The sequence below is a fragment of the Lytechinus pictus genome, chromosome 11 (assembly GCF_037042905.1).
Source record: "Lytechinus pictus isolate F3 Inbred chromosome 11, Lp3.0, whole genome shotgun sequence".
In the NCBI taxonomy this organism is placed as follows: domain Eukaryota; kingdom Metazoa; phylum Echinodermata; class Echinoidea; order Temnopleuroida; family Toxopneustidae; genus Lytechinus; species Lytechinus pictus.
Window position 1 is genome coordinate 9,478,776 of NC_087255.1, and position 22,207 is coordinate 9,500,982.

The 22,207-nt window shown below is 35.5% G+C and overlaps 1 protein-coding gene across 1 annotated transcript in view; it reads left to right on the top strand.

The window, feature by feature from the left end:
- Window positions 1-229: 229 nt before the first annotated feature.
- LOC129271729 (receptor-type tyrosine-protein phosphatase F-like) overlaps window positions 230-22,207 on the top strand; it is a 33,323-nt gene continuing 11,345 nt past the window's right edge. The window contains exons 1-20 of the mRNA XM_064106612.1: window positions 230-458; window positions 635-769; window positions 1,110-1,271; window positions 2,041-2,172; window positions 2,524-2,679; window positions 4,142-4,453; window positions 5,298-5,368; window positions 7,532-7,763; window positions 8,866-9,104; window positions 9,631-9,700; window positions 12,188-12,756; window positions 13,972-14,059; window positions 14,921-14,997; window positions 15,695-15,731; window positions 16,391-16,488; window positions 17,043-17,198; window positions 17,851-18,035; window positions 19,016-19,151; window positions 20,393-20,542; window positions 22,041-22,140. Of these exons, the coding sequence (XP_063962682.1) occupies window positions 245-458; window positions 635-769; window positions 1,110-1,271; window positions 2,041-2,172; window positions 2,524-2,679; window positions 4,142-4,453; window positions 5,298-5,368; window positions 7,532-7,763; window positions 8,866-9,104; window positions 9,631-9,700; window positions 12,188-12,756; window positions 13,972-14,059; window positions 14,921-14,997; window positions 15,695-15,731; window positions 16,391-16,488; window positions 17,043-17,198; window positions 17,851-18,035; window positions 19,016-19,151; window positions 20,393-20,542; window positions 22,041-22,140 (3,319 nt within the window). The 5' untranslated portion in view covers window positions 230-244. The remainder of the gene's footprint in view (window positions 459-634; window positions 770-1,109; window positions 1,272-2,040; window positions 2,173-2,523; window positions 2,680-4,141; window positions 4,454-5,297; window positions 5,369-7,531; window positions 7,764-8,865; window positions 9,105-9,630; window positions 9,701-12,187; window positions 12,757-13,971; window positions 14,060-14,920; window positions 14,998-15,694; window positions 15,732-16,390; window positions 16,489-17,042; window positions 17,199-17,850; window positions 18,036-19,015; window positions 19,152-20,392; window positions 20,543-22,040; window positions 22,141-22,207) is intronic.

A 22,207-nucleotide genomic window follows, 5' to 3' on the forward strand; every position in this document is an offset into this window, starting at 1 on the left:
GAAAATGTGTTTTTCAAATATTCATAATTTAACAAGTGCTTTACAATTAATTTCACTGCAACTGTAGTAGGATAATGGCTTCAATGGTTTTATTGTGATTATTATCAATATTTTACCCACTCGATGAGAAGTGACTCAAGCAGATAAGGTAGAACCTTAAATACGTCTTTTGATTTTAACAGCTAAATTTAGATCAAGTGAAGGAATATTCGCGAAGACAGTCAATGTGCTTGACGTAGGAGTGATGATCCCAATGAAAGCCCGTTACTCACCCGATGCCAGTGGCAATGCGATAACTTGGAGGAAAGATGGAGGTGATATTCTTACACAATTTGAGGGACAGGCACAGATCAGCTTCCCAAACCCGATCCAGATATCAGACCAAGGGATTTATGAGGTCTACTATGATGGCGAGAGAGGTCAGAACAGGGGAGGAATATACAGACTCATTGTCAGAGGTGATCTCGTTATCTATCTTCTAGAACTATTACTGTTCGTTCTGTAATTGTGGGATACTTCTAGGACAAATGTACCATAAAAATTATCAATGCCATTTCCCCCCTTTTATTCAATATGAAAAAAATATGAATTGAATTGAAATATCTATTTTTGTCTCTTTTTTGTCTGATATTAGAATGTCCTGCTGGTAAGTGGGGTCCGCCTGAATGCAAGGGTATCTGTGATAACTGCTATAACGGTGGAGTCTGTGACGACAAGTCTGGTCTATGTATATGTCCCAACAATTTCAAAGGAAATAACTGTTTACAAAGTAAGTATGCTTGAAAATTTTTCAGACATAGATACTTATATTTTAAGCGATACATATATCAGGAAGATATGACACGTTTTATTTGACTATCATTAAACAGTCATCTATGACACATTACCAAAGGGAAGAAACGTGTGAAAAGAAAAATCGACATTCTCATTGGTTATACACAAACATCATTCCGCTTTATTTGATTTATTCGAAATGAACTATCATGGGTCGAGATCGTTTTTAAAATTATTTTATACCCATATGTGAATCAGGAAACATAATAACTCATTGTAACTTACTTATTTTGTAACTGGTTTTAAAGGTAGCGATTCAAACATTCAATTTTCAGTTTGTCGGGACGATGGTGGAAATCGTTTTGGCTTAAACTGCGAGTTTAGGTGTTCGTACAACACAGATGGATATACTCGGTGCCATGGAAAGCTGTTTTGCCTACCAGATCCTTACGGATGTACATGTGATGTTGGTGCTCATGGTCATGAATGCAATACACGTAAGTTTGCTACGCTCGTGGAGGCGCAATCACCACGTTAGGCCTAGGGAGTTTCGCAACCGCGTGGAAAGGATCGATTTTGACCTTAACGTTTCATGAAGTTCTAATCATCTAAACCCACATTTCCTCATTAAATCAGTTTTTATCCTTTATATGCCTTATCCCATCCTCGTATGGGTGTATCACTTCAAAAAGTTATCCCTTATCTTATCAAAGTCAATTTGCAGGGCTATTTACCTTGATGCAACCCAAGTAGGCCTAGATCTTGAACCTATTTCACTCAACTACGATAGATGCTACGAGTTGATCCAAGGAATATCGAAGTAGCGAATCTCTCACAGGTGCAGGAAATGTAACGTCCCTGGTATCAAGGAGTTTGAAGCTCCTCGCTGGTATCTATGCAGATACAACAAGCCTTGACGATGATGGCCTCTTGTCGAGGCCGTGATGGCAGAGCCAACTCGTGATAGCTACAAGGGCCATCATAGGGCCACGGATAGACACGAAAGTATTTTCCCTCATCTTATTAGAAGTTATACGAACCAATCTGTTTTTTTTTTTACTTCTTCCTAGTCATTTCATTTTGTTACTTCTCCCTATTTCCCCTGACGTGCCTGTGTCTCACCTACTTAAGAAAGCATTGGGTTGGCCCCTGTTTCTCATTTAGTGCTGCTTTTAATCACCATTCCATTGTAATCATGGTAATTATCACTTTGAGAATATATTGAGTAATTTCGTCAAGAATTCACGTTTGGAAATTCTTTTGCAGCATGTTTTGTTGGTACGTATGGCCCAGGGTGCTCACAGAGGTGCCACTGCGCAGGCGGAGCATCATGTGATATTTTCAGTGGAACATGTCGAGGTGGATGTCAGTCAGGCTGGTCTGGGGACAATTGTCAAAGTAAGTGAAACATTCTCAATACTTTCAAGTGCCGGGAGCAAGGGGACGAGTCAATGATCAACCCATTTGATGCAACTAGCTGGTCTGATGATAAAGAATCTTTTAATGAAAACCCAAACACCTTTCTCTTCTTGCTCCAAAAACACAATATTTCAAATGAATTATGTAAATTTAAACGATGAAATCGATCATGTATTTTAATGCCAAAACGTTTCGCGAAGGGCTACGTTGATAACAAAACGGTCAATATCTGAAGTAGGGAGAGGTACAGTCCAAACGAACTTGCTGGAAAATAGCACACCCAATCTGCCCTTAACTATCAATATCATGTTTTATTCCATTTGTTTGCAGTTCCTGATGTGTGTAAAGACGGTTATTATGGATCTCAATGCATTGATAAATGTCATTGCTTGAACAATCTACCTTGTAATAAACGCACAGGACAGTGTCTTTGGAAGAAGTGTGATATAGGATACCATGTACGCAATGACCGGGTCAAATGTGACGGTAAGCAATATATAGTTTATAAGAAAATCAATACAGTTTTGATTTTCGTAATCAATTAAAACTCAAATTTTATTGAATTTATCTCGCAAAGATCGAGATTCTTGCCTTGCATTGAATTTGTATGTTTTACGATGTCATGTCTTCTCATATCCTCCTTTCGAAATTGTTTTTAATTCTGTAATCCTTTGATTCTTCGAGGATTTCTGCCTCGACAAAAACTTAATGTTTTTGGCAGTGTTTCTCAATTCCTCGTTCTGATATCTCATTTTCCTTGTGCTCATGAATATACTGCATGTATGTGTAATCACGTATGCTTTCTATTGACTATCTGATGACCGCAAGCATTTCTTTGTAATTCGTTTTTATTGGGATTAAAAATGATTGAATTGAATCTACCAGTAGAAAACTTAAACGGTTTTTAATAGCCTCATCTTTAGATTTAATAATTAATTTTATATTTAGATACATTTAGGCAGAAGCAGATCCAGTAATAATGAGCCATGGGCCTATTTTAGAATGACAATATATGTACAGGGTCAGGGTGAACGCAATAGAACTTGGTGACTTGTGTATTATATATATTTTGAAGTTCAACAAGAAAGATATGATTTATATATTATATATTTATATTGAACTTTGTATTTTGCATTAATATGTATTATTTATTGAAGGAAATCTTCAATAAGGAAACCTTCAATAACAACCTTCAATAACAAGCTTTGCTTTTGGGAAGGTTTCTATTTTATTTCATAATGTTATATTATATTTTGCTTTACCTTGTAACCTTGTTGAAATTTTGGAATGAAATAGATTCGTTATCAATCAATCAATCAATGTAGAAATTAAAAACGAACACACAAAATGTACTTTTGTCAAACAATGTTCTTAAATGTTTCTAAAAATGATGGCACAATAAGCACGCTAACAAGTTTGAACATGTACTTAAAAAAGTGAAATCCGCAAATAAAATGTTTTTAACATGGTAACCAATAAATAATTACCCTCGCTTACGCTCGGACCTGAAAAAATATTGCGATTTATCAAATTTCAATTCGAAATTAAAGATCCAATGTATACCTTCAGCAAATGGCCCATTTTCTGGTACCTATATGATAAGTATTCGATGTTAAACTTATTTGATGGTTGTAATTGAGAAAATTAGCGATAGTTTGAAAGAAATTTAATTTAGTAAAGAAGGAAAAATTGGTGTTTTAAAAGAGTAATCAGCAGAACGACGTCAATTTCAAATTGAAAACTTCATGAGTAGGCCTACATCATCACAAGTGATCGAAAGTTAACAAAAATGAATGTCGATATTTTTTTGTTAGCAAATTGTAGCATGCTAGTCTGATGGGGAAAATGTTGTTGAAACAATGGAACCACGGTGAATGTCATCCGCGACAGGTATTGCCGTTGTATATAATCATACATGCTTTTCTGTCTCTTTTATGTATTATTTCAGTTCTTCCAGTCTTAGAGAACGCGCCAACTGTAGTGAGCATTTCACCAACTACGGTGGGTCTTGAGTGGGACCCTTGGTCTGCAGAGGACCACATGGGTGTTGCTAATCTGATAGGCTATGATGTCTTTGTAAAGAGAGGAGGTGATAACTGGGTGAAGGATCAGAGAGTAAACAGATTCACCACATCGGTTACTGTTATTTACCTTTTTCCTGACACCGAGTACAGTTTCAGTGTAGCAGCGGTGCGAGAAGGAGATGGTGGGACTGGGTCCCTGTCTCACCCGTTGATCGGCCCAACAACTCTATGCATTGGTATAGACTTTATTAAAAAACCTCAACAAAACAAACAAAAACATTAACGATGCCAGAATTTTCTAAATGGGGAAGGGGGGGGGGGGTGTGGTGGGAGGTAAGAGAACCCAAATGTAACATAACGTTTTTACTTTACATGGTTGAATGATAGAGGTGTTATTATTCAGGAGAGGATCATTACTTTTTTACAAGTTTTTCCTTCTTCTTTCTACCACTTCGTGCTCTTCTTCCATGTTGTTTACTCTTCCTATTTTTGTTCTAATACATGAAAAATCGTTGGGCGGTGATATCGTCCCTTGGCCCGGCCTGTGGTGCCCTCTGGAAACAAACTACATCAATGTATGTGAAGGATCGAACCTTGAAGAATATGTTTGTTTTAATAGCACGGATTTCCCCCAATTTTATGCAAAAAATGCGATTAAATAATGTCAAAAATAGGGGATAACAGTAGGACAGGGAAATTTGCTGTCATTTGTAAACCTTAGGCGATTACAGCGAATAAGATGTCGGGCAGGGTATATTCTAATCGATTCTGTGTCATTTTCTTCAAACTTGAACAGGTGATAATCTCTAGCTTAGTTTTAATAAAGAAATAAATGGTCAAATGGGTGCAAAAAACTTTAAATCCACATAAATAAATTTTTGCGGGAAATCTATAACATAAATTAACGCAAAATTTAATTTCCATTCCCTCTCCTATTATTTGTTTGTTTTGGTTATGTTTCGAACTTTCGGAAGTAGTGCTTGAACCAGGCAGAACCCAAAAGAATACATCATATACCACACTGAAATAACCCATGATTATTTTAATCCATAAACTTATTCTTATGATTTTGATCTTTAGAACCCAGTGTTTCTCCAACTGGATTACAAGTGGAAGCATCTAGACCTAAAGAACTCCAAGTGGTATGGGAGGTAGGATTATCTATATTACCGATTTATAATGTCGCAGACAATAAAAACCGACCGCTGTTATATCCTTAGAAATTAAGTGCAATTGGTTGGTCAGCAGTCGGTTTCTACGTACTTTACGCTGTTTAAAATTTGATGCAACGCTGTACTGAATTAACTTTACAGTAGATGTTTGAAGATCAAGTCCATGACCAAAAAATGTTTATATGAATCAATAGAGATAAATCAGACAAGCTGAAAATTTCATCAAAATCGGATGTAAATTATTATTTATCACAAAACAGTATACATATGCATAAGTCATATGCAAATGTGATTTTTTATGATGTCCCTAACTCAACATTTATTCTGTTTTTATTGCTTGAATTATACAGTAATTGAATTTTACAGATATAACAATAATGTCCACAAAATGATAAAGAACATTAATTCTACATGTTCAGGGATGGGGGGGGGGGGGGTAAACTTAAATTTACATGATAATGCGGAAAAAAAATATTTCGTATTTCATATAATCAAATACAAAAGAAACAGTGAGTCGGTGATGTCATGAGTCCACTCATTTGCATACCGACCAGGATGTGCATATATTTTTGTTTTTGTGAAATTAAGCGAAACGTTAAAATATCAAAACATTCTTATTTTACATCCGATTTTGTTTTTCACTGTTATGCTTGTTGTTATTTTCTCTTTTTTACAATTTTTTTTTCTTGGAGTGGACATGTCTTTTAAAAGTTTAAAAACCATGCTTGATTAAGCTGGTCATTATAGGCTCGAAGCGTAAGACCAATTTATTTGCCAATGTCAATGTACGGATTAATGACCAAGTTCTGGAAAGAGTAGAAAACTGCAATTGTTTGGGTATCGTTATTGAAAAGGAATTAACTTGGCGACCATACATTGACGGTGTCCGATCCAAAGTCCTACGAAGTTTCTTTATGTTGAGGAGAATCCGACCATATATAGACATATCCACTGCTACTCTTTTGTATAAGACAATGATTCACCCCCATTTCGACTATTGTAACACCGTGTGGATGAAACCTGATTCAACTTCTCTGAAACGGCTTCAAATCCTCCAAAACAGAGCATTGAGGATAATTCTACAGGTGGATTGTCGCTACAGTAGAACACTTCTTTATCAGACTGTTTCTGTTGACTGCTTAAATGTAAAGTTAAAGAAAGACCTCGTCACTTTGCTATTCAAACTATTAAATAATCTGCTTCCAAATGTGCTAGACTCAAAACTTACAATTAAGGACACGCACCATTCACTTAGAAATATCGAACAGTATATTTATCTTCCAAAACCCCACACCAATTATTTGAAAAATAGCTCTTTATATCTTGTCAGTCATTTATTCAATAATCTCCCCCAATCTGTAAGAACACAAACAAATCTACCGGCTTTTAAAAAATGCATCCAAAATATCTTTCCTATTAGTTTTCCGTAATTGTTGCTGACTGAGATTCTGACTATTGTATTGTTTTCGTTTTTTTATCATGTATATTGATTGTACTTTTGTTAATGTTTTGAATGTGTATATATTTATATATTTTTTGTTGCTTTTTTAGTTCCTATTCTCTTATCTCAAATCTTTATTTTTATCATGTACAATGTAACTTATATCTGTTCAAATGTTTGTACATGTATTTATTATTTTGTTCATGATTTATAATTTATTGTTTTATGTTTTTCAACTTTTATGTACGGACTTGCTGAAAAACAGCCTTGCGGCTGATAGCAGGTTTTTTTATCCCGTATTTAAATAAATAAAACATACATACATACATTTATTGAAAAATAAATAAAAAAAAAAAGCTTTGTGCTTTAAGATTTAAAGCACTAGTTTATGCTTAAATAACTACTTTAAGATTCATACAGTGAATAGCTTTGTATATATATAAAAAAAATAAATAAACAGCGTTTAGGCTGTGTATATCGATGACAATATTATGTAAGGATGATAATCACAATGACTTTTCTTTTTTAATGTACATTTTACGAAGCAAGGTAGCCTAATAAAACATGTTTTCAAGGATTGTGTTTTTGGCTAACAAGAAAAGCGCAATATAAGTAACAGTGATGATGATGATAATCATAACAATAATAACATTCGTGAAATTAATGATAATATTAATTCTATTTTCACATTTGTATTCCAGCACGTCCCTAGAGAATCGGTAAACTGTAGGAGCGGAGTAACGTTTTATAAAATCTACTATTCCCCCTCTGGATCAGCTGCTTCAAACTCGAGCATGGTTTCTAGTGATGTGAACAACTACACAATTACAGGTCTAGACACCTATCTGGAATATACCATCCAAATAAGTGCATGGAATAAAGATAAGGAAAGTAAGAAGAGCACAGAGAGAGTGGGCAAAACCCTGGAGGAAGGTAAGATCTCATGTCTCGGGTTGTGCTTTGGAGATATACAAATAGAATATTATGATTATGGACATCCCTTTTGGTACATATATATATATATATATATATATATATATATATATATATATATATATATATATATATATATATATATATATATGTCAATTATGTGGATGTTTACACTGCTGGACCAATGGGTAAATTATACCCCGCCCACCGTTATTATTTAAAGATAAAAAAATATACATACATTAAATTGAAATGATTATACATAAATAAATATTTGGTACTGCAAAATTGGAAAATAGCATTACAAAAGAAGATACTGAATAGTTGCGACATGCACCCATTGGATAAAAAAACGATGTTTGAACAGAACACTAGAACGAAAAGCTTTATGTATGTACGTTTTTAATGCAATTTCCAAATAATTGTGCAGTATGATTATGAAAAGTTGTAGACAAAACTTAAAAAACCGATTAACTGTTTAAGCGAATTTGTTACAGTATGGATTGTAAGAACGGGGGACATAGAACGAGGAGGACAAGAGTAAAATCAAGAAGATTGAGCGGTAGGCATGGTAGGGTGATGATAGGAATTTGATATTTTACACGTACTGCCGTATAAATGCTAACAGGATGTGTAGTGCACCAGCCAAGTTTACGAAGCCGAAGAAAGGTATACTAAGTATACCCAGAGTATGTTTTGAAAAAAAATAATTCACTCGTCTGAATTGGTTGGAATGGCTTGCAACGATTACTTATGTAATCACGTCACGGCGTGTTATCAGGTTTTGTGTACATTCGTATACTAAAAGAAAAGTGTTGGGTAATGTGACCCAACAATTCAATAACCCTTACTGTGACTGCTCGTGATTTACCAGCAGGTAAAATAACAAAGTCTAGACCCTACACTTCGTAGATAAGAGGACGCGTTTACACGAAAGTACTCCAAATGTGATAGCGCGTCGTGACGTGATTACGTGAGTAAACTTTGCAAGCCGGTCGGAATTCACTCGTTGTACGTAATATGTGGTTCAACAGGCGGTTGTAAACTTTTGCCCTTTTGAATAGAGAACATCATATTTATTGGTATTTGTACCCCTGTCCAGTCGCCCCTGCTCCAATCAATGTGACCGTTCCGAGGAGTACTCCCAGTTCCTTCACCGTATCCTGGGCCACTCCTCTACCATCCAACCTCAATGGAAACATTCAGAAGTATAAAGTCCGCTACCAACAAACTGATCCGAGTGTAGATGGTGTCCATAATACGGAGGACATTATGATGAACCTGATTAGAGGGGAGTATACTGTTACAGACTTACCCGCAGAGACCAATTACTCAGTGCAGGTGCGGCATCTCAGTCATAATGATGATGATAATAATAATAATGATAATAGTCGTAGTAGTAGTAATAGTAGTAGTAGTAGTAGAAGAAGTAGAAGTAATAATAACAATCATGATAATAATGATGACGAAGACGACGATGATGATGATGTAAATAATAAAAATAATGATGATAATGATAATAATATTAAAAATCATATTTTTTTGTATTCATACTAACAATAGTAGTACATACAATTCTATCGATTTTTAAAGAGAAAAAAAAAAGGAATCGTAGCGATGCAACAGAACGAAAAAGAATACAGTATTTTATGCAAGTAAGAATTAACATGGAAGACCAATGACATCCCAGAATACCATGTAACATTCACAGAAATTCAACATTGCATGTAATGTTGATAATGTAGATAAAGGAGATAATCTCATTCATCGCCTACATCATGGTCAAGATGAACATTTTGACGAATTTGTTTTGTTGTTGAATCACTTTAAATGATATGACTGTCAATCTTGTTGGTTTATAAATTAGATACAGACAGTGAATGGAGCTGGTTCTAGTAACTGGTCGGAACCTGTAAATGCCAAGACTGTATACTCAGGTAAATATTATGTTTTTTTTTGCTTCTACCATTGTCACGAGTCCATTCAGGTTGTGCTTCTTCGATATAGGTGTGATAAAAATATAAACTTTAACCTCCTGTAACTTCTCAGTTATTGAGGCAATCAATTTAACATGCTGATGATCATAATGTGACTTCAATAACCCCATTCTCATTGGTCTTTCTTTTGCCATTTTGTGACTTTGGATTCCGGAACCAATTGATTTCAGGGGCTACACACTCTTTGTGATTAAATCAATCTCGTAATTATTGATATGTGCTCAATAAAGTTTATTGGAGCATGCCTGTGTCAAACTTTTGTTAATTTGCACTCAGTGAAATTTGTGTAGTGCGCTTGTGTAGATTGATAAGTTTCTTTTGGAACCCAGTTTTAGTATGAGTACATGCATGGAGTATGGGTGTGTGCGCGCGCGGGTGTGTGTTTGCGTGAAAATAGGCTCTTTTTTTTTTTTTTTATACATGTACGCATAATGCTCTATTGTAGAATATAGCATTGGCTATGTTCGCCAATCCTCAGCAAATCGCACATACTTACATACATACAGAGAGAGAGAGATGTAGAGTGCGACAAATGTAGCAAAATACGAATCCTCACCATTTCCTATCAAAATTTATTCAGCATCAAAATTATCAATGTGTGTTTTTATATAGTTTTATAAACACACCTCGTGTGACTCTTTTTAAACACATTGCAGGTGGATTTGTTCCGTCGGTAGAATTGCTGATATGGTGTGTGGTGGCTTGTCTTGGCATCCTCCTGGTTTTCATCATTGTTATTGTCATTGTTAGGAGGCAAGTGACCGGGATTTTAGATTTTATTTACTAGTTTTTTTTTCACTGTTAACAAGTACAAATAGTCAATGCGCCAGTACCAACATCTCAACAAATATTTTCATGCATAGATAACAAGCAAACAAGAACTATAACTCGCCACAAAGTTTTATCCACTTCGCCTGTCATCGCAAATGGAATTAGAAATAAAATTTAAATTTAGCAAAGACAATTTTACATTCCTTTTAGCTAATTAATGTTCCCTACGAATACATTAACCAAAAAAAAAAGTTTTAATTGTCTTGTCACACAACCTATGAAAAATGGTATCTATTCTCAATTAATTGAAACTCTGCGCTGGTTCACCATCTACACATAACTCAAACAATGACATGTGTTTTTTGACAGCTCCATCTTTCCATTCATATTCAACTCAATTTATTTTTATTTCTACTTTTAGTTTACCTTGATTGCATATGGTGTAGTTATGCAGGGAAATTTTATTAACCATATTACACATTAACCAGGTGTCGTTTTATAAAGGATTATGGACATGTTTATGAAAGAGATGAGTCGGTTACGAATGCAAAGCTTACAGAGAAATGATCATCTCTTGTCAATAAAATACGGTTTTACTAGACAATAAAGCTAAAGCAAAATGTATTGGAACAATGACGTTACTCAATGTAAGAAGTAAAGAATAAATACAGAAATAGAAAGTAATATAATTGCTTAATATCAAACACAATGGGAAACGAGTGAGTTAAGCAAAGTACAACAGACAAAGATAAAATGCTCGTTCACTTGACAAAATTGAACATATCATTTTCAATGTAATGCAGAAAACACTGTCTCTTAAGAAAACGGAAACAGATAAATTGATTAATTCATTAACATATATTTATTGACAAATTTCTGCATAATCGTGATGATTACAAGAATGTATGGACAATTTTTACTGCCTCTCCCTTTCAATAGAAAGACACGCTCTTGTAGGAAATACTACATGAATGAAAAATGGGTTGATTTGTTTTACGTCTTTTCTTACTAAAGGAGAAGAAACAACACATGTCGAGGACCAGCAACAGCCACGACAAAGCAGACTGGTGAGTGATTCTTTTTAATTCATTTTTGGATATAGCACTAAATGTCTTTTAGTGCTATTAATAATTACAATTGTCGCATTTTGGGGGAACATTTATCGTGATCTGCTATTTAGTGACGTTACGACATGCTAGTTACATGTAGTAGTAACCATTAAACCACAATTACTACGTTTTCTACAGTTGGGCCCTTTTGATTGCAGGAAGGAAATCTGTATAGGTGCTACATGTCTGTATCATGGATAAGTCAACAAATTGTGAATGACGAGGTTTGAAAATTATTATCTATTTTACATGCCATTTTCTGATTGGTGTATTTTGAAGAAAAAAATATCATTTTCGTTATGGTGTCTGTGCTCCCAAATAACGTTTTATGACGCAAATTATTATTACTAGCGAACTTCAAGATTTGAACGCGGGGTCAAGAACTAGGACACGTCCGCAATCCGCTTAGATTAGAAGTCTTTGTTTAAATAGGGGGCTGTCAACATCCGTAATCCTTCTATATCTATATGGTTGGTAATAATTTCAGAATATATTTGCATTACCCCATTACGTATCACATCACGACATGTTTTTAAATTCCAAATAGGTTTGTCTACTGTCACTTATGAAGTTGAAGAAACCGACAACACTTATAATGAAGTATCTTATGATAGTATGGCCGTTCACCATCCTTACAAAGTAGACCTTCCACTGGTAACACGCCCATCTTCGAAACAACCCATCAAACCAAGTTTGAAACCTGAAAAACCAAAAGGGAGTCCGATTACCATGGTTACATTAGTTCACCCTGCATGCCCTGAGAGACTGGAAAAAAAAGAATTGTCTTCAACGATGCCGAAACCATTTGTCCTGTGTGAGAAAGAGAAATTGCGAAACTTGGGAAATGATGATGTCAACATTGACCATGTTGGCAGGAGGAAGAAGATTGAAACGCCAGTCCAGGCTCGAAGACAGGAAAATATCGTATCACCAGAAGTGCTGTGGGACCGAACTAGGATTCAGGAAAATCTAGGAAAGGGTGGCACTGAAGATGGTGATACCGGGGACATCTACCAAGACGTGACGATTCCATCAATGGTGTTGGTATCCGAGCTTGAGACATACATCCAGAGAAAGAAAAATGGGCATATTAATGAACTGGCCAATGAATTTGATGTAAGTCTCAATTTGACTTTAATAGTACGTGACTGTCTTGACATAAAGATATTACATGTACACTGAGGAGCGAATTAGAAGAATAAAAGTTGGTTTGAAATCAATCTATTTTTGTATTGGTTTCGTTGAGGATAAGTAATCAGTTTGGGTTTAAACAAATTAACACAGGACACATACTTGCTCTAAATGCTTTATTTAAATGTTCTGATGACCATGTCTTACAAATACTGATTCACCGCCATAAATACATGTAGCCAGTAAATTCAAAATGAAATTTCAAATCACAATGTAAATGTATTTCAGAAGGTCACATAAAAATGATTATAATCGTGTTTTCCCACCATTCTGCTTTAATAGACAATGTAATATGGTATTGAGGGTAAAAAATTCAATCTCAATCAGTTTCCTACTCGATATATCCGCAAATTTCGTAGAGATAAATTTCAGTTAACCTCATTTCCTACCGATTTTGGCAAAACGCGAAGGTTCAGCTCGTTGCAATAAACAGCTAGTTGCTAGTTAATATGCCATTGCATTTGGGGGGAAAAAATATGTTATACTCATTTCACAATGAGCTTTTCTAACGAGATCCATATAAGTGTTGCTTTCTTTGACAAAATGTAGCCCGGAATAAGTCTTTGCTTTTGCTCAAGTCTTTTAATTGCCTTTAGCATTTGCTTTAAGTGAACCTCATGTCCTCATCGACAAGACCAAAACCAAAGGCTATGTTCAGAATGGCAGATAGGGAAATCCTTCTTCCAGTCTTCTCCCCGCCTCCATGGTCAAATAACTTCGATCCAGCCTGGTATCTTTGAAAGAGGCGCGGTGTAGTAGTTCTGACTCTTGCCTTATAATCAGAGGGTTACCTAACCTAACTTGAAAACTTAGAAGCAAAAAATACAGGTGTTATGCAAATAATTAAAATTTCCTATGCATTCCTCTGTCAATGTTTGTTTAATCACTTCAAATACATTATAGAAATCGAAATCTAACGGCTTCCTTTAATGCAGCTTATGCTCTGATATGTTTGTTTTAAGCAATCATAACAGCTTTTTTGCTTTATTCTATTTCAATGTATTAATTAATTTCAGAGGTGGAGGGTCAAATACGAAAAATATTTTAGAAGGCGTGGGGTCATTTTTTTTGCGGGAGTATATATTCACAGTATTACAAATTCTTGAAATATTTATGATAAGCTTTTCAATCTATTGATAGCTTATCAGTGCCGAGCAACTCCATCCTTGGAATGTAGCATCTAAAGAGAAGAACAAGGCTAAGAATCGCTTTAGGAATATCCTTGCATGTAAGTGCCATGTAAGCTAGATGTCAAGTTCCTATAATTTGTAATTAATAATGTAGATTTTCAGGAAGGGTTACAACCGGTATGATCTGTCGGGAACATGGTGCGATCTTGTTTGAAATAGAGGGAGTTCGAGAAGTTAAGGGGCAGTCTGTGAAACCTTCGGTAAAGAAATGGACGTAGATGCGGGAGAGAGTAAGAATTTGGGACTCTACATTAGCATTTAGATGGCGGAAGGGTTCCACCAAGAACACTAGAGTACTGCAAAATGAATCAGTTGAGCATGCCCAGACTCGGGGTAGACGAGAGTTAATGGCCAACATTTTCTTGCCTCGTTTTTTTAACCGAGCCAATATTATGTTTCCTAAATAACGCAACGGACATGCAAACTATGGAGAGAATTGTTCCATCGAATCATGTTGTATGTGGTGTTTTAGGGGAGCGTTCTCAACATGTAAAGTATAAAGTCCCCAATGAGCACCGGGAAAGCTAGGGGTGAAGAAAAAGTCTTTAATTTCAAATCGATATACATTACTTTTAGAGAGATCACAAGTACAGATAGCCATATATTTCATGCTCGCTGCGGTATTCATATTGGCAATGTTTTTACGGCCATATGATATCTGGGGTAAAGGTTTAAAATATCTAATAAGTTTGTAATTAGTAAGCTAGCAATTTAGTTTCAATGTTTGTTCGACGACTAATTTTGGTCCCGGCAACGATAATTGCTTTTACACTCATCTCGTGACATTAGATACAATGAAACGTGTTATTTGATAGGTATACACTGCATGAACCTATGGGACATAGTCACATGAAAAACAATGGAAAGACATTCTCAATGGCATTTTGTTTTAATTTAAGATGACCATTCTCGTGTTGTGCTTAAGAAGGTTGATGGAGATCTCCATTCTGACTACTATAATGCTAACTACATCAATGTAAGTATTATTGCATTTATCCTGAATTTACCAATTTGTTGTTAGTTTTTAATACGTAAACAGTAGATTTTAAAAACTTAGTAATATAAGATCCATATTAGGTGAAACTTGGAAAGATTTCATACGCATAGACATTCTGAAGGGCAAAAATACCCCACAACGTATTAAAACATGAAAACAAGCACACATAATACTTTATAAGTTATTATAAAGATCAATCTATATAATAATATATACGTGCATCGTACAATATTCAAAAGGGTTAATGCCCACAAAAGATGTTATTCTTTTTTATTTGAAATTCTTGTTGGTAAACGACGTAAAAAACTATTCATTTCTGCAAATTACAATAAGTTACAACAAATATATCATATACACTTCATTACGCATAGTACAATTGCACAAGTACGGTAAACCATTACAAAAAAATATCATAGCGGAAGGGAAAAAAAGAACTATGAAATCTAATTTCACAAAATACAGAGATACGTCATATATTTAGCTGTCAGTCTACATGTATATAGTTTGGTAATAGATTTGGTAATATCTATATACACATGTAATGCACATTGAATGTATCTATCCCATTGTGAAAGATATGTCATTTCTTCTGAATATTTTTTTACTAAAAATACGAATATTAAATTATATAACCTAAAGCAGATGCTATAAATCTGCCCATTTCATTTTACCACAGGATTTTCGAGGGGAAAGAACTTTCATAGCATCACAAGGTAAAACAAAATACTTGTATTCCTACCAGTTATATTGTGTATCATTTGCATTTTTTTCTTTGTTATGGCGAAATGGAATGTAAATGTATTACTCCCCCAATAAAAATAATGGCGTCGTCCCTGTTTTGAATGAATAATGTCTTACAATTAAATACAATGATAGGCCTAATACTTTGAGGTAATAAATTTAACATAATAAAATACGTACAACTCTGGTATTTCATAAACAGTAGGACATACTCTTTGACAAATTTTACAAATTCTTTCCAATACCCCTATTTATTTATTTTATCTTGCCTGGCGTTACATACTTGTTAATAATGTTTGTTGAATGTGTTTTATTTGAATTTTAATAATGTGTGATTTTATATACCGGAATGTGCAATACTCTCAATGGTTTTTCTATGAGGGCTCGCATGCCTATGGGCAATATTATTATTTTTGCGAGCCCTGGCCCATGGAAAAAACAGTTCCTTGCTCTTTTCTTCTTCTTTTTTTTACCAAATTTAATTATTCAATTTCAAATTCTATTTTTGTAGTTACATTGTACAATTTGTGTATATTTTTTTATGGCCAAATAAATAATAATAAATAATATAAGGTCCTTTTACTAGGAACAATTGTCCGCAAATGAATTTGTTTATTGCTTGTTATTCCAGCACCAAACACGGCATCTTTGACAGCATTCTGGAGGATGATTTGGCAGGAGAATGTTACCACTATCGTCATGTTAACCAAGTTGATGGAAGCAGGAAAGGTAACAATGGTAGAATAAAATAAAAGTAATCCAGACCGAGCACTTAATTGATGAAAAGTCATAAGAATCATATTATTTTTCACTTTCCCAATATATATTCATGAAGATACATCCTTGAAATGTTAATTTTGATATGACCCGAAACGTTTTATTTGCCACATTTTACACAAGAATATTATCATTGTTAATGACGTCATTGCCGCCGATATAAAAACAATCAAGATCATGGAGAAGGAATTGCAATCAAAACTACAAATTTGCCATATATATGTATATCTATCTTTATCCGGTAGGCGAGCAACCACAAAGAATAAAAAATAAATTGAAAAAAAATCATACATTTATTGGAGATCCAACAAGACTTGGAGGCCCATGGATCCACCATTGATATCACAATCACAGACTTGGACCTACCAATGAAGCTAAATGATAAAGATACATTAAATCACATGTGTTCTGCTGCTATTGGTGTATTGTCTTTGGAGGTAAATTTTAGGCACCCTAATTTGTTGTTTAAAATGTGAGTATTTCAATTTGTTCAAAAATTTATACAGGATCGCTGCAGACAGTATTGGCCGAAGAACTCGGGAACCGTTGAAGTTATTGGTGACTTTTGTTTGACCTTGATGGAAGTCGAGCAGTTCTCGGATCACACAGTGCGGACTGTGATCGTTAAAATGGTAATGTTGTATCATAAATTTGATAATAAAGTGATGTGTATTTGAAAAATGCTATGCGATAGCTATGGCTTAATGTGAAAAAGATAATAAGGTATTCCATTGACAGGAATGCCTTATCTTTTGTAGTTGTCTCTTTAATCTGGATTGTGATTTTGCCAAAAAATTCTGGTTTTAGACTATATAAACCCTATATCCAGAGAGCGCCATTTACCACTAGAGCCCCTATTATACTTTTACAGCCGGCATTTTTATATAAAAACACCTTGCGAACCCCGATCGCTGGATTTCCGGAGTGCCGGTTCGTGGTGGCCATTCGTAGCGCCATTCACCACTAGAGCCCCTATTATACTTTTACAGCCGGCATTTATATATAAAAACACCTTGCGAACCCCGATCGCTGGATTTCCGGAGTGCCGGTTCGTGGTGGGGCGATGAAAGCATATAGTGAAATCATTTCCATCGGGCGCGTCCAACCATCGGCGACAACGTCAGATATATCCATATCGTGTATACGATGGCGCCTAATACAACGATGATTGGTCCCGGGCTGTTAATATTGGACGATCTATAATAGAATCCGTGGTTTCCTAAATAAAATAATATATCAGCGAATTAATTTGTGCCATATACAATCATCTTCTGCAAACATTTTTTTCTGTTTTATTACCCCTTACAGGCAGAGCAAGGAGTCCTCGGAGGTGGTGTCGAGGAAAGACGCACCATCACGCAGTACCACTACAGTTCTTGGCCTGACATGGGCGTGCCGGAGTACTGTACCACCCTTGTCAGTTTTACCAAGTCTGTCAATCAACATTATAAGAGGGTGCAATCAACAGGACGAACAAGTCCTCTGCTGGTGCACTGCTGGTAAAAGATATTAATGATGTTGCTACAGATGAATTTCAGCCATTAAAAAAAAAAATTATTTAAACGAAAAAAAAAGATGAATGAGACAAGCATGACGATTGTGATTCTTGGCACAATGTGATTTAAAATATTGAAGAAAGTTGGCACATTAAAATAAAATATTATTTATATGCAATATATTCAATATGTATTTTGCATAACCCCGCCCCCCCCCCCCCCGAGATGGGTTCTTATGGGATTCCAAGTTGAACGAAATGTCGCAAGCTATACATTTAAAGCCTGTCCTTCATTAGTGGTAATATATCTGAGGCATTAGATACGTTTCCTTGCGTAAGTTTGTCTAGATTCCAATAAGTCCAATAAACATAATCAAATATTGGAATCGAAATTGGACTCCAAAATTTAATTTCGTGCCAAAAAAATAAATCAAATAATCGCCAAAGCAGTATCCATGATCATCATCATCATAAATCGTCGACCTTTGTAATTGTCAAATGATGATGATATTCATGCTAATAAATGGTGAAGGAGGAAACGTCGATGCTAATGGTGACGATCGACGATGAAGAGAGGAAGAAGACGACGAACATGATGGTGAAAAAGACGACGACGGTGAAGGTTACGGTGGCTATGAATCCTGATATCATAGGATACATTTATAATCAACAGGGGCTAACATCTGCCTGTAAGACTTTCTAATTGATTCCTGTCGAACGTAGTTCATGATGAGACTGAAAATTGCTCTCGCGGGTGTTTCACAAAATGCGTTCGTAAAGTTACACAAAAATGGATCACCTGTCTAGATGCTCATCCAGCTATATCATTTAGAAAGGGTCACCGGTCGTTTGTTAAGTCAGTCGTAACTTCATGTGCTCAGCTGAAATACGATACAGCTGTGTTAAAAGCATTATTTTCGACGAATTTCGAACAAACATGAACTAAATTGTCACATTTCTTCTCTTTTTGTGTGTTCCATGTAGTGCTGGGGTGGGGAGGACTGGAACCTTCGTATGTCTTTACAACATGCTCGATATGATGAAGGAAGAAGGTGGAGTTGACATCTTTGGTTTCATCTCCCGGATGAGGGACAACAGATTCAAGATGGTTCAGAAGAAGGTGCCCAGGCCAACTGCCCATTCCTCTTTGACTTTGATCCAGCAATAAATAGCGTTCAGATGTATATAATGGTCGCATATTCAAAGACCATTAGTCATGTTGGTCTGGTTGAATATATTTCCCCATTAAACATGTCATGAAAACCTTTAGAATTATGCGTTGTTAATCGTAGAGGACATTATAATTCGGTTTCCCGCATCTCACTTTATACAAAAAAAGGAGTGAAACGATATTGACTGAATATGCTAGACACATATCATTCATGCACCGACACAATGAGTGTTACAACGTGTAATTAAAACATTTGTAGAAATACCACACATGTTGTGTCACATAACAGACATAAAACTGTTTTAAGCCTCGTGCTTTAAATTGTCGGAATGCCGTTTCGATTAGCTGCAAACGCCAATAATGATAACCAAGTATAAAGGCTTTATTGTTAGTAAGCGGTATTGGCCTCTTAGCTCCTTTCATGAAAACTAAATAAAGATGTCTAATGACATTGATAATCATTATCTGTTGAGGTGAAGCGCGCACATCCAGTTGTGGAAGTGTTCAATTCTGTAATTTTATTGTGCCAGGTTTTACCCCTTTGTTTAGGCCTCACAGACTTACCATCCCTGATTTCAAGGACGAGGAACCAATATCGATTTCTATCTGGCACATCTTCAAGGACACTTGTTGTTTTCATTATTCCTGACGTATGTCGCGATATTTCCTCCTCTTGATTCACACTGGAGCAAAACATCGCGGTCTTCTGGACACGAGTGCGCTTGCGCAATGGATTAATTTACCCGCATCCAGCTTGCTCTGCGAATTAGCATCGCGCGAAATTTAAAGGTGACAAATCATCGCGGAGTTTCGGATCATTGCATTCGCATGAGTATCATCGCGAGTAAATTACTCGCGAAACACTGCAAGATATGACTCGCGATGTTTCGTGCGGTCTTTGTGCGGTTTCTCTGTTCTCATTCAGATAAATTGCACGAATAATCGCGATGATTAACTGCCAGTGTGAATACCCCTCACGATGAAAGGACTCACAAACTAACCCATTGCCTATACTGGAACTAGGTGGTCTCTGTATAAAGCCTATGCAGATTACAGAATCAAGTAGTCAACAGAGAAAAGTCAATCTTTGCCAACCATTCTTTTTGGAATCATTTTTGTTTAATCAATCACCCATAGTAATAATTATGTTCAAGGAAATAATGTAGGCCTAATTGTGCTTAAATTTTAAGGGGCAATATGTGTTCCTGTACAATGCCTTGCTAGAGGCATACCTTAGCGGCGATACGGAAATTCCGGCCGTCAAATTCCGAGAGGTGATGGACACGGCACAAAGTGGCAACTCCATGACAAAGAGAGATTTCATTCACTTGGAATTCGAGGTGAGAACATATTGTGCATCCATGGTTATGAGTAATAAGAAACTGCTAAAGGGCAAGTTTACATTGGCAAAAAGTTAACTGTAAAAATAACAGAAGAAATAATTTAAAATATGTTGGCGAAGGTTTGAGGAAAATCCATCCAAGGATAAACCAGTTATTGAACTTTTTAGAGTTATTAGAAACTATTCTTTAGACGCTGAGAATCGACTAGATGTACTTCAAAATTTATGAAAACAAACCCTTTATGTCTTGTAAATATTGATTTTTGCACCGGAGCTCAAATATTAATCTCCTATTAAAGCGAAATGTCAATGTTTACAGACCATGACGGGGATATTTGGTGGTGTTTTTTTTTAGCCAAACGGGTGACTTTTTCTTTTTTCGGTGTGCCGCGGCGGGTGCTTATGCAAATTTCGTGGGAATGTCTTTCTCTCATTCAGTACAGGGAGAAAGGTCTTCGCTGAATTTAAAACACAGTGAAACTCGAGTCATATGCCTATTACGGGTCTTAAAACTGATACATCTTCCGTTTAATTAAACAATTAAAAAGATATCTCAAATTTTTGTTAAAAATAATACGATTGTTATCAAATTCGAGCTTTATTGAAAGAAAAAAAATACTATATTACTAAAATGCAGTTATTCTCGTATGAATTTTTAAAAGAAAAAAAATGCTTAAAGAGTTTGAACAAATCATTGTTGAGAACATATTATCGCGAGACTACATAAAAAAGTGTTGCATTCTATACAGGGATGCAAAGGTCGATATATGAATAAGAACACAGGTTCGATATGATATACTTTTGGCCTGCAGAGGGCATTGTTCAAAGCGACTGTTGCATATTTTTTGCTTTAATATGAGATAAATGGTGTAAAGATATCCATACTCCTTTCAAGCTACAGTGACAATATAACGATAAAAATATCATTTTGTACACAAATATCGGCCTATAAACATGACACCATAATCTCACTCTTGTACAGGTTCATAGAATCAATTAAAAAATATCGTTAAGTCATAATGAGTGAAATCATGACAATGCAAGATTGATCATGAATTTACATTCAGTCTCCCTTCCCCACTGAAATTATTTCGAGCGAGCCCAAAAAAAAAGGGGGGAGGGGTGGCTTATTGGAAATGGAGACCCGCAATGATTATTGAGAGATCTATACCCCAGTGGTTTTCTGTACCTTCACTCTAAACAAAAGGTTTACCCAATATTGGGTAAAATTGGAACATGCATGTTGGTTGGGTGAAAATATGTCAAATATTTTGTAAACTTTACCATGTTAACGCAATGCTGCGTTGAAATTTGTCCTTAAAATATGCATTTAGCCCAATATGGGGTAAAACAAATACCCATCAAACATGCATGTTCCCTTTCTACCCAAGACTGGGTACAATTTACTCATTGTTTTTAGAGTGTTTAAACTACTTTAAAATTGCCTTAGATTTGTTAGCCATATTTCTTGTCATGTTTTTTAATCTTTGCTTTAGACACTGCGAACGGTGAATCCATCACCACCAGCTAATAGCTTTCGAAGCGGAAGGGCTTCCAGTAATCGCAGGAAGAATCGCTTTCCTGATGTTCTTCCACGTGAGCTAATCCAAAGAATAATTTGATCATTGCAACATATATGTTTTGGGGTAACTATGTCACTACC